The following is a 16,927-nucleotide window of genomic DNA, read 5'->3' as shown; positions in this document are numbered from 1 at the left end:
CCCACCTGGATAGAGTATGAGTCCACATGAGTTTGAAGCTGAATTGTGAACATCGGATACTTGGGGAATTAAGGAAAAGTAAACAGGAATGTAATAGAGTTTACTAAGATCAAAGTGAATCAGGCCCCCAGTAGTGTGGGTTCTTTGGAGAGAGCTGGAGCTGCTACCTGAAGATAATGCCCCATGTGTGTGTCTCGGGGGAGAAATAGTGAATTCTAAGCATCGGTCGAACCTAGTAATTATGGCTACGTTATCAGAGCATCAATCAGAAAATAAATAATAAAGTTGTAGCCAACTTTTCTTTCCTCTACCCTACCATCTATGGATATTTCCTAGTTAAGGCTGCCAGCTTGAAATATCTGACAAGCCTGGGAAGCGTAAAGCTCAGAAGAGAGCAAAAGTTTCTTTTAAACGGCTCTTAAATATCTAGCCACTTTATTCCTTATGAATAAGCTAAAAATGAAGAGTACTGATTAAATTACAGTAGCATTACATCTTTGGTTGATTTTTTAAAACTCCTTTTAGTAAAACGAAAAGATATTTTGAGATAATGCATTTCTATTACGTGAGAATGATAGAATTCCTCCAGCTCTTCCTAAGTTAGACACCCAGGGAGTGATTTTAAAATGTAGAGAGAATAAAACAAGCATAAATGCACGTAGAAAAAAAAAAACAATATTGAATCTACTGTATGTCAATAGGTACGTTGCGTTTAAAGTTAATTAGTGAGCACATTATTAGTCTTTGCGTTTTATCATGTTAGCTTTGTGAAGCAGCCTTGGAAATTTTGACCTATGTTCTGATTCTTGGTTTTTTTTTTTTTCTACCCTGCTTATTCAAGCTATTTTGGACTGCACACAGTGCAAAATGTTTGCTAACTCAAAGCAAACTGGAGTGCTGATTTTATAAGGGCAACTCGATGTACAAATCATCTGTTTCTCAAATTGGTATTCCTATCACACTCAGCCAGAACTGCTGTTTACAGACTTAATAAACTTGGTTTTGCGTATACAGGTAAATTATACACTGAAGATAAAGATTAAGTATGTTTCTTCTCAGCTAAATTAACAGAATAAGAGAACTACAATTAAAAGTACCCGCTGATTATAAATATACGGCCCAGAGAAACTGGCTTTGGTTGATTCTGCTTTTAATAATTTTAGAAATGACGGCTTGAAAGTGAGAAAATTATTTTTTATTCATAGTTTTGGTCCTTGAACTTCTCCTGCAATCTGAAGTTTCAAAAAATGTGTTGACTCTTACCACTTTAAAGTTCTTATGTTTTATATATGTCTGCATTTTGTAGGCTCCAAAAAAGAAGTGGAATCATTAGAAGGTTTGTTCTAACTACGTTTCTAGCCTGAAGGAAAGCAGCAATCACCAGCAATCTAATAATAAAGCTAGTCTTTAAGGGGTTAGGTTTCTAAGAAATTTTTGCAGACCTAAGATGTTTAGAGAGTTTTACTAAGTTTTGGATACTTCTAAAATTCTCACCACATTGAGATTTTTTTTCATAACTGTCATTATCTTATAGTTACCTTTTGATCCTATGGAAAAGGACATCTGTGGACTTAGAACAAAATTTCCTAAACTGTGTTCCACAGCAATTTATATTTATAAATTATTCTCACACACATACACACATGTGAATGAGTGCTATAGTGCTATAATTTTGTGACTGGCTGGATTTAGATTTTTCTAACTATCAGTTTTACTCAGAATGTGTGTGTGTATATATCTCTCATATACAGTATATATGATTAGTTATTCTTCCATTGGATGATGCATGTATAATATTTTCAAAATTTATTTGAATATAAAACCTCTTATCCAATTAAAAAACAAAACAAAACAAAAACCCTTTTCAAGAACATTTCTTAAAACTAGTATTTATCAGGGCATATTTGGGGAAATATTCTTTTAAGTCAAAGGGGTTCACAAGGCAGAGATGATGGATTACTTTTCTTGATCATGTAAATCAAGGATGGATTACTTTTCATGATCATGTATTGATCATGTAAATCCCGCTGTAGAAGAGAAAGTAATATCTGTTTATTTCGGAGTAATATAATGTGTTTTAGTGTGTATAATCTAGGAAAACAGCTTTCTAATGCTTGGGCTCAATGCCACTAAATTTTCAATATAATGGCCAACCTTCCATCTACCTCTGGACACTTCCTAATTTTCCGCTTATATTTATTTATTTAATTCCACAACAATATCATGAGGGAGGAGATAATGCTATTGCCCCCAAATTAAAGAATAGGGATCTGAAGGACAACGAAAATATCATAATTGAAATCATAGAGTTATCACATTGAACAACTGGATTCTATTCAAGCTGTTTGACCCCACCCACAAACACACTAAAAACCCATTTCGTCTACCACTATTTTATACTGCTATTTGACATTTATCATATAATATTTGATAGTTCAGGAGGAAAATTAATACAAACACTGATGTTAAGAATAATATTGTACACAATCTCACCCTCGAGACTGAATTACTTAAGGAAAGAAACTAATCAGAAGGACAGTTTGATTATAAATTTAACAGAAAAGCTAGGGTGTCAACTCATTAAAAGTGACAACTCATATTTGTTGCTTGAATACTACTTATGAAAATAGGTGTTCTTTTTAAAAGAAATGTATGGTCTTTGGGAAAACACATTAATAGGATGCACACTATTATTTATAAAAGGTTTTCTTCAAAATATCAGCTCACATCAAAGTTTTCCATGGTAAACAGACAAGCAAAACTGATGATGCCACCTATTCATACTTGTCTAATGCTTTTACGCATGCAGATTATATCTTTCTTAATATATACTAAGCTATTTTAGGGCATAGTTATTTCTCCTTATGCTTATTTTGTCAATAGTCAACCAATATGTTTAATGAAATAGCAAGAATATACGTGTTAATAAACATTTCCGTCATCCACTAGCATTCGTAATCGTGGCCAGCAGCAGAAGTTGTTATAAAAACAAACACTTGACATGGAACATGGAAATGGTTCAGTAGATGTTAATGTCTGAAAACAATTTTTATCCTATAGCAACTTTTGTTAAGATTTTTTTAGATTTCAATTCAATTAGCCAACATATAGTACTTCATTAGTTTCAGATGTAGTGGTCAATAATTTACCAGTTGCGTATAACACCCAGTGTTCACTATGAACCTATAGTAACTTACAAAATTATGTTTATCCTTGGGATAACGAAAGATTGTTTCAGGTACAAAGTATCATAAAACAATGAGATTTTCAGGAAAAAAAAACTCTAAATTTTAAGTAGGAGATAAATAAAGGAACTACATGAAATAAATGAAAAATAATTAAATTCTAAAGAAAACTTGATCAAAAATTAGAGATTTTAGTAAAAAAGAACTAATAAAAATTAAAGAAAAGATGAAAATTTGCCACAATCTGACAGATCTTAACACATTTGCTAATAGTTTATAACTCTCTGATTACTAGGTTGACAGAATTATACCTCCACTACTTTCACATAATATATTTATTATTTACCTCCTTCAGGTTTCTAGTTTGTCCTGTGAATTATTAAAATTTACCTAGATGAACTCCAATTTTCTCCAATTTCAGAATTCAGACAAGATATGAAATAAATTAGTTGCCATTGAATTAAAAATATATTGTCCAAGTGTCCTTGCATATGCTTTGTTTTCTATGACAAAGTCTTCAAATAATTCAAGAACTGAAAATCAATTTATATGACTTATTTTTTTTAATTTATATGACTTCTAATTTAAGTATTATCTCTTTTATCTTGCTGAGTTAGATCACCACTATGTGATTTTATATACAAGGTAAGAGTTCTAATACTATATGGTTTTGTATCAACCATAGTTAGTGAAAAATCAGTTACCTTCGCCTCCTATCCTTAGGAATAATGGCAATAAGAAGGATAGACCATTCTATCATCCCAACTGCAGCAAATAAAAATAGTATTGGCTTTCCTATACTAATTGACATTATGTCAAGATAATTTTTATTATCCATTAAACTTTGTTAATAATCTAGCGTGTTATACTACTCCTGAAAGGCGACTAAATTAGAGTCTTCATGTGGCGCAATAGTTTTCATTTGGTTAATTATAAACTTGTTGAAGGAATTTAGAAGCAAGAATAAAGATATAACCTTGATTTCCACTTGGGCAGAACAAGTTGCCAGCAGTTACGGTGGCGCTGAAAATTCTTCAGATGTTTTTAATGAGAGCTATTAATTCTCTAGCCTCTAATGACATTAATTGCTCACTACAGAACACAAAGGATATGCCTGCCTCTGAGAAAGAAGGTTCAAACGCTGATGTTAGAGATCATATTTCTCTCTGTAACTTCAACAACAACAACTAGAACTATTGTGATATATGGATCTTTGGAAACAACTGGGGATGTTGAAAAGGAAATTAGCAAGTTGCTTGGTCTACCCTTAGATAATAGGAAAAGTATTCATTCCATATCTCTTATTAAACTTGTTTACATTAAGTGGTTCTTAATCTGTGAACACATACATAGTAACAAATGTCTTTTATGACTTATATTTGAGGAAAATACAAGAGACTGAAGTGTTATCAAGGCTTCTAAACTGTACCTATTTGCATTGTTAGATTAATATCCAAAAATGTCCAGTGACAACATTTTAGACAGAACTTTTCAATTCTTTATCCTTCTTCAGACAGTTAAGTATATATTTATTTCTCCTCAGTGTACTCGCTACCTAATAATTTCCCTTGCATGAGAAGATATGGATATCTTAAGGAGTTAATATAAACTTCTCAAGAAGATATGTACACATAAGAAAATAAGTTAACGTTTATTGAGCTTTAAGTAGTGCCACACATAATGAGGTAAAGTTTCATTTCATTGATAAAATACTACTTTTAGGAAGCTATTGTTTTTATATTTTAATAAAAGAGTGTTTTGTATTTTGTCCTATAGTGAGTAAATAGGAGAGATGAGATTTGAATGTCAGTCTTTGATAGGAGAAACCTTGCCTTTTCCTCTACAGCATTCTCCTTTCCTTTCCCCATTGTATACTAATTAGGAAATTCATAAATTAAGAACTCATTAGTGTGTCACATATGCTGATTCATAAAATATATATATTCTGTGCCTATTATGGGCCCAGCCCTGTTCTAGAAGGCAAGAGAAAAATATACAAGAGAATTCTGATATATGGAGTCACATTTGAATGTGGTCAAGAATAACTTTTGGTCAGGAACAACTCTGTGGAGGGCTGACATCATACTATGGCCTCCTTTACAAATGGGAAATATAAAAAGAGTGTGTTTCAGGCATGGAACAGAAAATGAAAGGCCCTGAAGGTGGAACTAGTTTAGTTCACAGGCTAATGGGAGAGGAGCCTGATTGATTACAGAATGAGAGGCAGTTGGATTTGTGGTTAGAGATATGGAAGGAGAGTCAGCAGAGGCAAACAGTGTAGGGTCCTACAGGTCATAATATGCAGATTGGAATTTTGTAGGTGAAAAGCAGTTTTGAATAGTGAAATCTATAGTTTTATTTATTACTTTGGTTAGTATGTGCAGAAGCACGTCTAGAATGGAATGGATCCCAGCCAGGAGAATGTCCCCCTATAATCCAACTGAGAAATGGTGTGTCTTGCCAAAGGAAGTTGGCAGTGGGATGAATCAAAAATGTCTTCTAGGTTTTTGACCTGAGTAACTTAGTAAATAGTCATGCCATTTATTAATTTGGAAAGACTATAGGAGAAAAAGTTGACTATAGGAGGAAAGTGACCATATGTATTATTTTCAATTCCTGATAACCTCAAGAAATAAAATTTCACAGAAATTTATTACAAGTTTAAATTATATTTGGAACTGTAATTCTGAATCAAATTTTCAGATGCATTTTCACAAAGGTTATTTTTTCTCTCTTTAGTGTTGTATATTAGTGCAACATAGAGACTAATATAGCTAATAGCGTATCCATTTTATACTTCAGCCGTAGAGCTCCATAGACTATCATCTCTAGTCACTGCAGTAAGACGTAGTCATACAGTCCTATTAAGATTTTCATAAATATTGATAAATGGTTTTTGAGCTTCTCAATTAAATTTTTCTTTTCTCTGACATTTTTGAAATTTCAAAAACTTTGTATATTTACAATTATTTATTTTTTTTCAGCTGAAAAAAGAACTTTTTAAAAGACTAGATCCTTTTTAAAAGGTTTTCATTTATCATCTGGCAAAACTAATCAAGTAAGAACTCCTTAAGTCTAAGACACTTAAAAGCCTCTAAACAGAAGTAGAGCAAAGGAAAGTGGAAAGAGGAGCTTGTAGATGCCACCACTTTACAGATATGACCTTCCAGTCTCCAAAATTATGATTTACACTTTAGAGCATGGCTAAACACTTCATCAATATAGACCTGCCCTGAGAAAAATATATTTGGTTCAGAAAGATAGTTTCTATGCACAGATAAAAATGGTGAGTTATAATATTTTGTTGATTTGTGTGATATGATATATGCATTATACGGTTATTTAGTTGTATATTATAGAGCTTTTTAAAATTTATATACTCATATGCCAAATACACGTTTTGAACTAAAAGAAATCTTTTGAGAAAGCAAATTTGACTACAGGATAAAAATCTGCAGCTACATAATAGGAATAGTGATTATTATATACGACAAATAAATTTTCATTAAGAGGCAGAAATTCTTGTTCCTGATGGAGTCAGCATTTTTTTCTCTGACTAATTAGACATACGCTATACTTATGATAAGAAATTGTCATCTCATTAATTGTGGGTAGATCTAGTGTTCTCTTATTGTAGTCATTTCAAATTATTCTAATTTTATCCTGGGACTATTTTATCAGTACCAACTAAGAAAAAATAGATATTAGGCTAGAGAATGTGTATGTTAAAAATCTAAGTACTTATTAAAATATCTTTTAATCTATCTTCTTTAGAATTTGAAATTTTACAAGGAAAATAGCAATCAAATGTGTGTCAGTACTCTTTCCTCTGGATCTTGTTCACTCTGCATATGACACTTCTATCACTCTGCTTATACCTAAGATTTTTGAAAACGTAATCAGCTAGTCTTTGATTTTCTCATCTCATTCTCCTTAACACTCAGTCAAGACTTGTCTTTTGCTTCCACTATTTCATTTAAACTGCTCTTGCCAAAGGCATTGATGAGCTTACTTTTGTTTATCAGATTTTTTTTTTTCATTTAAGTCATCATCAGCACTTGTCACTGTAAGTCACTCCCTCTTTAAAGCACTTACTATCCTTGGTTTGCAGGATATTATACTCCCCTGGTTTCTGTAATATGTCACAAAATTATTCATCCCTCCATCTGATTTGCAGGTTTATCCTTATTTATCAGATTTCCTAAGGCATGAATCCTTGCCTTTCTTTCTTTTTCTTTTTTTCCCCCAGCTATATACTCTCTTAGAGGAAATTTTTCCAATTTCATGCCTTTGAATTACTTCCATAAGATGACCACACCCAAATTTGTGTCTACAACCTGTACTTCTTTGAACTCCTAACTCCTAACTTTGAACTCCAATGTGGTCGTATCTGTATGTAGTAGAGGTCACAATCCTGGCATAGCCAAAATTAAGCCTGTGATCTCTACCTTGAGAAAACCTGCTTTTTCTGCCATGGTCTCATCTCCATTGAGGGCACTTTATCCTTCCATTTGTTCAAGTAATAAACAATGTCATACTAGGTTTCCTTCTTTCTTTAACAACATAAAAATATAGTTAGGTTAAGAAAGAAAAAGCAATTTACTTTGCTGTATTAAAAAATTTAAATATTGACATATATTGTGTTAATTGAAAGTATGCATACTGATGAGTAACATGGAGAATCACTATTAAAGCTATGATTTTATTTCTCAATACTCAATAAATACTTACTCTTAAGGGCACCCGAGTGGCTCAGTGGTTGGGCGTCTGCCTTCGACTCAAGGTGTGATCCCGGGGTCCTGGGATCGAGTCCCACATAGGGTTCCACACAGGGAGCCTGCTGCTCCCTCTGCCTGTGTCTCTATCTCTCTCTGTGTCTCTCATGAATAAATAAATAAAATCTTCAAAAGAAAAACACAACTTACTCTTGAAAAGCTGATTGAATGGAAATATGTTGGTGGGAATGGCAAAAGATATAGCAATTTTCATCAAGCAAATAATATTCATTTTTTTTCTTTAAATGAAGTGATGGTTCATTTGCAAAATATATCAGTAGCCAGGCAAACAGGTTATCTTGTAAATATTTAAATTAACTTTTAATTTAAAAAGTGGATTCCAACTCATATACTCTTTTGATGGAAGACAAATGTCAAAAATACTATCAATCAAATTAATAAGATATTTTCTAATAAAATCATAGATATGTAATACGTATTATAACTGACTTCATTGATGATTGTTAAATTATAGAAAATGTGAAAAAAAATCTATAGACACTCTGTTTTTCCAAGCTTATTATTGTCATTTTTCCTTCAAACTTTTGTGGTATTCAAAGGTAGTTTGTACTCTTTCCTTGCATGGACCAGTTTTGAAATTATTAAAAATGTTATGATTATTATTTAATATTTAATCCTTAAGATGCTTATAGAAGTATATGCTTGGTATTTGTATGGTTTGCTTTGACTGCTTATAAATGACATTTTTAGTTGCTAAGACTAAAGAATCACATACAATTTTGATTAAACTAAAAGATCACATCAAATATATTTATTTGAAATATTTGGTGAATCAATGACAAACAAGGTAATTCAAGTGCCCCTTTCAGCAATGCCATGACTTGAAATACTCAGTGTGTACTTGATAATTATTTGGAAGGTTATTGCACAGAAGAAACAAATCCAGCAAAGTATTTCTTTTTGCAGGTCAATGAATATAATGATATGTGCTGGTGACATGTATAATTCTTGGTGACAATACAATTACTTTAGGATAAAATATATTTGAATTCTAATGAAGAAATAATTATTTTTGACTCATTGCTGACCAATATTACTAGTTATTAACTGTACCAATTTTGATCAATTACACTATCTTCATATATCTATAAATGTAACCATTCATCAGTCCCTTATACTATTTTATTCATTTTAAGTAAGTTGTAGATATCAATAACTTTACTCCAAAACATGTTAAAATTAGAATCAAGGGATGCCTGGGTGACTCGGTGGTTGAGCATGTGCCTTTAGCTCGGGGCGTGATCCTGGGATCCTAGGATCAAGTCCCACATCAGGTTCCTGCAGGGAACCTGCTTCTCCCTCTAGGCAGAGGCAGCCAGTCAGTAGTGGAGACGTAGAAGAATGTGACCCAAGGCTGAGGACATTTCTAGGTGCCTTATGCTCGCTCAGAGGCCCACCTCACAGAGCTGCTAGAGGAGGTATGTGACCGGATGAAGGAGTATGGGGAACAGATTGACCCCTCCACGCACCGCAAGAACTACGTACGTGTAGTGGGCCGGAATGGAGAATCCAGTGAACTGGACCTACAGGGCATCCGAATTGATTCAGACATCAGTGGCACTCTCAAGTTTGCGTGTGAGAGCATTGTGGAGGAATATGAGGATGAACTCATTGAATTCTTTTCCCGAGAGGCTGACAATGTTAAAGACAAACTTTGTAGTAAGCGAACAGATCTATGTGACCATGCCCTGCACATATCGCATGATGAGCTATGAACCACTGGAGCGGCCCAGACTGGCAGGCTTGATGGATCACCCCCAGGAGGGGAAGAGGGTGGCAATGCCTTTTATATTATGTTTTTACTGAAATGAACTGAAAAATTGTGAAACCCAAAAAAAAAAAAAAAACGATTTCCCACATTCACTGCACTCATAAGGCCGTTCTCCAGTGTGAACATCTCTGCCTCTCTCTCTCTCTGTGTCTCTTGTAAATAAATAAATAAAATCTTTAAAATAAAATAAAATTAGAATTCAATATCATTTATATATTTTTTATGAGATAAATTTTATATATAGTGAAATACACCAATTTTAATGGGCTTTGACAAATCTATATATATGCATATACTATGCAAATGCATATAACGTAAAACCATTAAAAAAAAAGAGAATGTTACGTCACCTAAGAAAGGTCTATTATGCCCATCTTCTGTTGATCATTGGCCCACCCATTAGAGTTGTGTTTTCCACCAATAGTTAGTTTAATCTGTTCTAGACTTCCCTTAAATAAAATCATAAAAGATCTATTTTTGTATAATGTTTCTTTCATCCAAAATTTCAATAAGAAATTAATCTATATTTTACTTAAGTCAGTATCAATAACCCATTCCTTTTGAAATCCATGTTTTCCATATCCCATTATCAATAACTCATTCCTTTTAATTGCTGAGAAATATTCCATTCCATTTTATGAAAATATATATGTGTAAGATTATACAAAGGGGAGCAGAGCTACTTTAGAAAAGTCATAATCAAACTGCTAAATATCACTCTAAACAGCAGTTGTGGAAAAAAGACACGTTGCCTCCAGGAAGCTGAAAATAAGACTGACAGTTAAGTTTTCAACTGAAACTATAAAAGCTAGAAGACAGGTGACACCTTTAAAGTGTTGATCTACATTTTAATTAAGAAAAAAGAATGAAAAGATACTAATCTAAATTTTATTTGTATTGAAAGTATCCTATGGATAGTAAGGCAAAATTTTCAGAAAAATAAAATGTCTAGAGACTTTATTACCAGAAGATAGGTGAAGACACACTACTGTAGTTCTTCAAGGTGAGATAGAACAAAATAACTCAAGAAGGAAGCATAGATATTTGGAAAAGAATAAAAATCATGGGAAAATTATCATGTGGGTAATATGCAAAAAATTATTAACTATTTAAAAAACAATAATAAAGTTTCCTGAAAGTTTATGACAAATATAAAATTAAAATATATGAAGATAATAGAAGAGACAGTTTATAGTAATTCAGTTTTGAAAAGTACGTACATTATATGGAAATCGTTAATGTTTACTCTGATAAATCACGGCTACTTATTGTTACCTTCAGAATTTACTAGTGATCATCAACCTGAAATTTCTTTGTGACTTTATATTTGTGGAGCAGTTTTAGGTTTACAATAAAATTGGAACAATGTTCAGAGATTTCTTATACAGCCCCTCCACCATCTGTGCATAGCACCCCCTATTATCAATACCCACCTACTAAAATGGTACTTTTTTTCCCCTTTTCTACTAGGGAAGAACAAGCATTGGCACAGTATAATCACATCAAATCAATGGTTCACCCTAGTACTTAGTTGGTGTTGTGCATTTTATGGATTTGGATGAAGGTATAATGACGGTGACATATGCATCATAATATCACACAGGGTATTTTTACTGCCTTAAGAATCCTCTGTGCTCTTCTATTCATCTCTCCCCTCACTCTCACCTCAGGCAACCACCAATCTTTTTATTGTCTTCCTAGTTTTTCTGTTTCCAGAATAACATATACTTGGAATAATTTGGCTTCTGTCACTTAGCAAGAAGTATTCAAGTTTCCTCCATGTCTTTTCATGGCTTGAAAGTTCTTTTTTTATTTTAACACTGCATAATATTCCATGGTTTGGATGTACTAAAGTTTATTTATCCGTTCATCTACTGAAGGACATCTTGGTTGCTTCGGGATTTTGGTAATTATGAAAAAACAGTTATAAACACTCATGTCTAAGTTTGTTTGGTCTGCTATACCAAAATACCACAGAGTAGTTGACTTGTTAATAGCAAAAATTTATTGTTCATGGTTCTGGATTCTAGAAGTCTGAGATAAGGAGGAAACATGGTCAGGTGAGGACCATGGCTATGTACTTTTCTCTTCAAAGGGCAGAAGGGGCCAGGCGTGGGATTTTTTTTTTATAATAATGCTAATACCATTGATGAGGGAGCGCTTCACCCTCATGACCTAATCATTTTCCAAAGGCCCCACCTGTTAACCATTAACACCATTGGCTTTAGAGGATGAGGATTGGATTTCAACATATGAATTTTGGTGGGACACAAACATTCAGACCATAACACTCCACATGAGGGTTGGATGGTACATTAGTTTTCAGTTCCTTTGAGTAAGTACTCAGGAGCTTGATTGTGGGTTCATATGGTACAGTATGTTTTATAAGAAACTGCCAAACTGTCTTCCAAAATAAATGTCCAGTTTTCCATCCCCGCCAGCAACGAATGAGAGTTGGTCATTCATTGTTGGTCCACATCCTCACTAGCCATCATTTTGTTGTGTTAGGGGTTTTGACCATTCTAATATGTTTCTAGTTGTATTTCATTATTTAATTTGCGTTTCCCTCGTGACCTATGATGTGGAACATCTTTTCATATGCTTACTCTCCATCTGCATATATTTTTCAGCAAGTTGTCTTTTTAAGGTCTTTGATCGATTTTTTAATTGAATTGTTTTCTTATTGTTGAGTTTTGTTGGTTTATTTGTTACAAGTGTTTTATTTAAATACCAATTAGTTGTCATGTAGTATAATATTAGTTTCAGGAGTAGAATTTAGTGACTCATCACTTACATATGATGCCCAGTGTAACTGTTGAGTCTTAAGAGGATTGTTTTGTCTTGTTTTATATAATATAGATAACAATTATTTACCCACTGTGTCTTTTGCAAATATTTCTCCCAGTTTATGGCTTATCTTTCAGTTCTCTTAACATTTTCATTCACAGAACTGAAAATTTTTAATTTTATGAAGTCAAGCTTATCAGTTATTTATTTCATGGATCATATCTTTGGTGTTGTATCTAAAAAGGCATCACCACACACAAGTCATCTAGGTTTTCTCCAAAGTTATCTTGTAGGATACTTTTGTATTTTACATTTAGAGCTATGATGCATTTTGAGTTATTTTTTGTGAAGGGTATGAAGTCTTTTTAGATTCAGATTTTTCACGGGGACATCATTTCAGGACCATTTTTTTTTTGCTCTTTGCTCCATTGTGTTGCCTTTGCTTTTTTCAAACATCTATTGGCCATACTTGTAAGTGTCCTGTTTCTGGGCTCTTATTCTGCTCCATTGATCTATTTGTCTACTCTTTCACCACACTGTCTTGATTACTGTAGTTTTAGAGTGAATCTTGAAGTTGGTAGAGTTAGTCCTCCAACTTTCTTCTTCTTTTTTAATATTTGGCTACTCTGCATTTTTCACCTCTCCATATAAAATAAATTGCTGAGATTGATATTGATTCTATAGATCAATTTATGATGACATCTTGACAATATGAGTCTTCCTATCCATGTACGTGGGATATCTCTCCATTTATTTAGCCTTTGATATTATTTATCAGAGTTTCATTTTCTTCACACAGATCTTATACATATTTATTAGGTTTATACTTAAATATTTTATTTTTAGGGGGTGCTAATGTAAATGGTATTGTGTTTTTATTTAAGTCCACTTGTTTATTGTTGGGACATAAGAAAGCAATTAACTTGTGTGTATTAACCTATATCCTACAATCTTGCTATAATCACTTGCTGGTTTAAGGTATTGGTTTCAGGAGTCTTTTAGGTTATTCTTTCAGATTTTCTACATAGTTGATACAGCATCTGCAAACAAAGACAGCTTTATGTCTTCATTTTTATTCTGTATCCTGACATGATGCACGGGGAAGGACTTCTAGCTCTATGTTCACAAGCAGTGGGGAGATAAGACATTCTTGCTTTCTACCTGATTATAGTGGGAAAGCTTTGAGTTTCTCACTTTTTTTTTTTTTTTTTAGGTTTCTCACTAATAAGTATGAATGAGTTTCTCACTTCTAAGTATAAGGTTTGTTGTAGGGTTTTTGTAGTTTTAAACCTATATTCTGGAGAAAACTCTTCCTTATTCCTAGTTTACTGAGAATTTTTATCATAAATAGATGTTAGATTTTGTCAAATGCTTTTTCTGCATCTATCAATTTGATTATGGTCTTTTTTTCTTTTATGGTCTGCTGCTTTTTATGGTCTGCTGATGTGATGAACTACTTTAATTGATTTTCACATGTTGAATCAACCTTGCATTCTTGGGTAAATCCCACTTGGTCATGATGTATAATTCTTTATTTACTTTTTTTGGATTCAGTTTACTATTACTTTGTTAGAGTTTCTCCATGGCAAACGTGTTTATGAAGGTTATTGGTCTGTAAGTTTTGTTAAAATGTCTTTGTCAAGTTTTGGCATTTGGGTAATATATTGGTCTCATAGAGTGAGTTAGGAAGTATCCCCTGTTTCTAACTTTCTAAAAGAGTTGTAGGGTATTTGTCTGGTTTCTTCCTTAAATGTTTGGTAGAAATCACCAGTGAACCCACCTGGATCCGGCAATTTCTGTTTTGGAAGTTCATTGTTTATTGTTTAAAATTCTTTGTAGATATAGTTCTTTTCAGATTGTCTATTTCTTCTTGTTTGAGTTTAGGAAAATCATTCTTTCAAGGAATTTATCCACTTCATCTAAATTATCAAATTTGTAGGCATAGAATTGTTTAGAGTATTCTTTTATTATCCTTTTGATATACTTAGGTCTTGTAATGATGTCCCCTCTTTCACTTCTTATATTAGTAATATATATCTTCTTTTTTTTAGTTAGCCTGCATATTGATTTATCAGTTTTATTGATCTTTTCAAAGAAGTACTTTTATTTTCATTGATTTCCTGTTTTAACTTCACTGATTTCTGCTCTAATTCTTATTATTTCTTTTATCCTAGCTACTTTGCATTTAATTTGCCCTTTTTTCTAGTTTCCCAAGGTACATTGCTGATTTTAAATATTTATCTTTTCTAATACATGCATTCAATGCTATAAGCATTTTTCTAAGCACTACTTTCACTTCATCTCACAAATTTTGATAAATTGAGATTTCATTTTCATTTAGTTCAAATATTTTAAATGTATCTGGAAACTCCTTTGACCCCTATGTTATTCTGAAGTATGTTGTTTAATCCCCATGTATTTTAGTATTATCCAGTTGCCTTTTTTTTTTTTTAATTTTTACTTATTTATGATAGTCACAGAGACAGAGAGAGGCAGAGACACAGGCGGAGGGAGAAGCAGGCTCCATGCACCAGGAGCCCGAGATGGGATTCGATCCCGGGGCTCCAGGATCGCGCCCTGGGCCAAAGGCAGGAGCCAAACCGCTGCGCTACCCAGGGATCCCCTCCAGTTGTCTTTTTGTTATTTATTTCTAGCTTAATACTACTATATTCTAAGAGTATATATTGTATGATTTCTATACTTCAGAATGTTAAATTGTATTTTATGGCCTAAATTATGATCTATCTTTGTGAGTATTACATGTGAGCTTGAGAAAAATGTGTATTCTACTGTTGTTGGATGAAATATTTTGTAAATGTCAATTATATCCAGTTGATTGATGGTATTGCTGGGTTTCACTGTTTCCTTACTGATTTTTGGCCTGCTGAAGCTGTCTATATTCTGAGAGAATGGTGCTGAAGTCTCCTGTTTTGATACTGGATTCATTTATTTTTTCTTATAGTTCTATCATTTTTTGCCTTATGTAGCTTGATACTCTGTTGTTGGGTACATACACATTAAGAGTTGTTATATCTTATTGGAAAATGGATCCTTTTAAAATAATGTAATGCTCTTATTTATTCCTGATAATTTTCTTTATTTTTTTTTATTTTTTATTTTTATTTATGATAGTCACAGAGAGAGAGAGAGAGGCAGAGACACAGGCGGAGGGAGAAGCAGGCTCCACGCACCGGGAGCCTGATGTGGGATTCGATCCCGGGTCTCCAGGATGGCGCCCTGGGCCAAAGGCAGGCGCCAAACCGCTGCGCCACCCAGGGATCCCTTTTCTTTACTTTATTTATTTTTTTTTTTTATTTTTTTTTTAATTTTTTTTTTTAATTTTTTATTTATTTATGATAGTCACAGAGAGAGAGAGAGAGGCAGAGACACAGGCGGAGGGAGAAGCAGGCTCCACGCACCGGGAGCCTGACGTGGGATTCGATCCCGGGTCTCCAGGATCACGCCCTGGGCCAAAGGCAGGCGCCAAACCGCTGCGCCACCCAGGGATCCCCCTTTTCTTTACTTTAAAATGTGCTCTGTTTGAAGTTAGTATAGCTACTCTTGTTTTTTTTTTTTTTTTTTGATTAGTGTTAACAAGATATATTTTCTTCCATTTATTTGCTTTTAATCTATATGTATTTTTATATTGATAGTGCGTTTCTTGTAGACAAAATATACCTAGCCAATATTTTTTTTATTCACTCTGACAATCTCAGTGGTGCATTTAGGCCATTGACATTGATGAATTAATCCCTACTATATCCCTTACTGTTTTCTATTTATTACCCTTGTTCTTTGTCCCTTTTTTGTCTTCCAGTAATTATCTGCCTTTTTAAAATTTTAATTGAACATTTTATATAATTCCATTTTCTCTCTTAGTACATCTGTTGTACTCCTTAAAATTGCTGACCTTGATTTTGTAATATACCTTTTCAAAATGCAAGTCCCCTTTCAAATAACACTATATCACTTCACAGGTACTGTGAGTAACTTATAAGAAAATAATTTTTATTTCTACTTTCCATCCCTGTGTCATTGCTGTCATTCATTCATTTCATTACATATAAGCACACACAGGCCTATATATGTATGTGTTGTGTGTGTGTGTGTGTATATATACACACACACGCACACACACATATACGATATCCCTAAGCATAATAATCTAATACATGGTTGCTATTATTATTTTGAACAAATTGTTATCTGTTTAATTAAAAAATATGAAAAATAAAAGTTTTTTATTTTACTTTTACTTAATTACTTCTTTGCTGCTCGTCTTTATGTAGATTTGCATTTTTTATCTATATTATTTTCCTTCTCTCTAAAGAAATTTTTAAAATATTTTTGCAACAAATTCTTTCTAATTTTGGTTGTTGAAGAAGTCT

The 16,927-nt window shown here is 33.0% G+C and overlaps 1 protein-coding gene across 1 annotated transcript; it reads left to right on the top strand.

Annotated features, from left to right (window-relative positions):
- Nucleotides 1-9,293: 9,293 nt before the first annotated feature.
- Nucleotides 9,294-9,809, top strand: CNPY2 (canopy FGF signaling regulator 2). Its single transcript, XM_072751494.1, has one exon. It carries the CDS (start codon nt 9,412-9,414, stop codon nt 9,694-9,696), a length of 285 nt encoding a protein of 94 aa, XP_072607595.1. The 5' UTR covers nt 9,294-9,411; the 3' UTR covers nt 9,697-9,809.
- The last annotated feature ends 7,118 nt before the right edge of the window (nt 9,810-16,927 follow it).

Source organism: Vulpes vulpes, chromosome 3, assembly GCF_048418805.1.
Source record: "Vulpes vulpes isolate BD-2025 chromosome 3, VulVul3, whole genome shotgun sequence".
Lineage (NCBI taxonomy): Eukaryota > Metazoa > Chordata > Mammalia > Carnivora > Canidae > Vulpes > Vulpes vulpes.
Note: the sequence above shows the minus strand (reverse complement) of the source record. Positions and strands in the feature narration are given on the sequence as shown.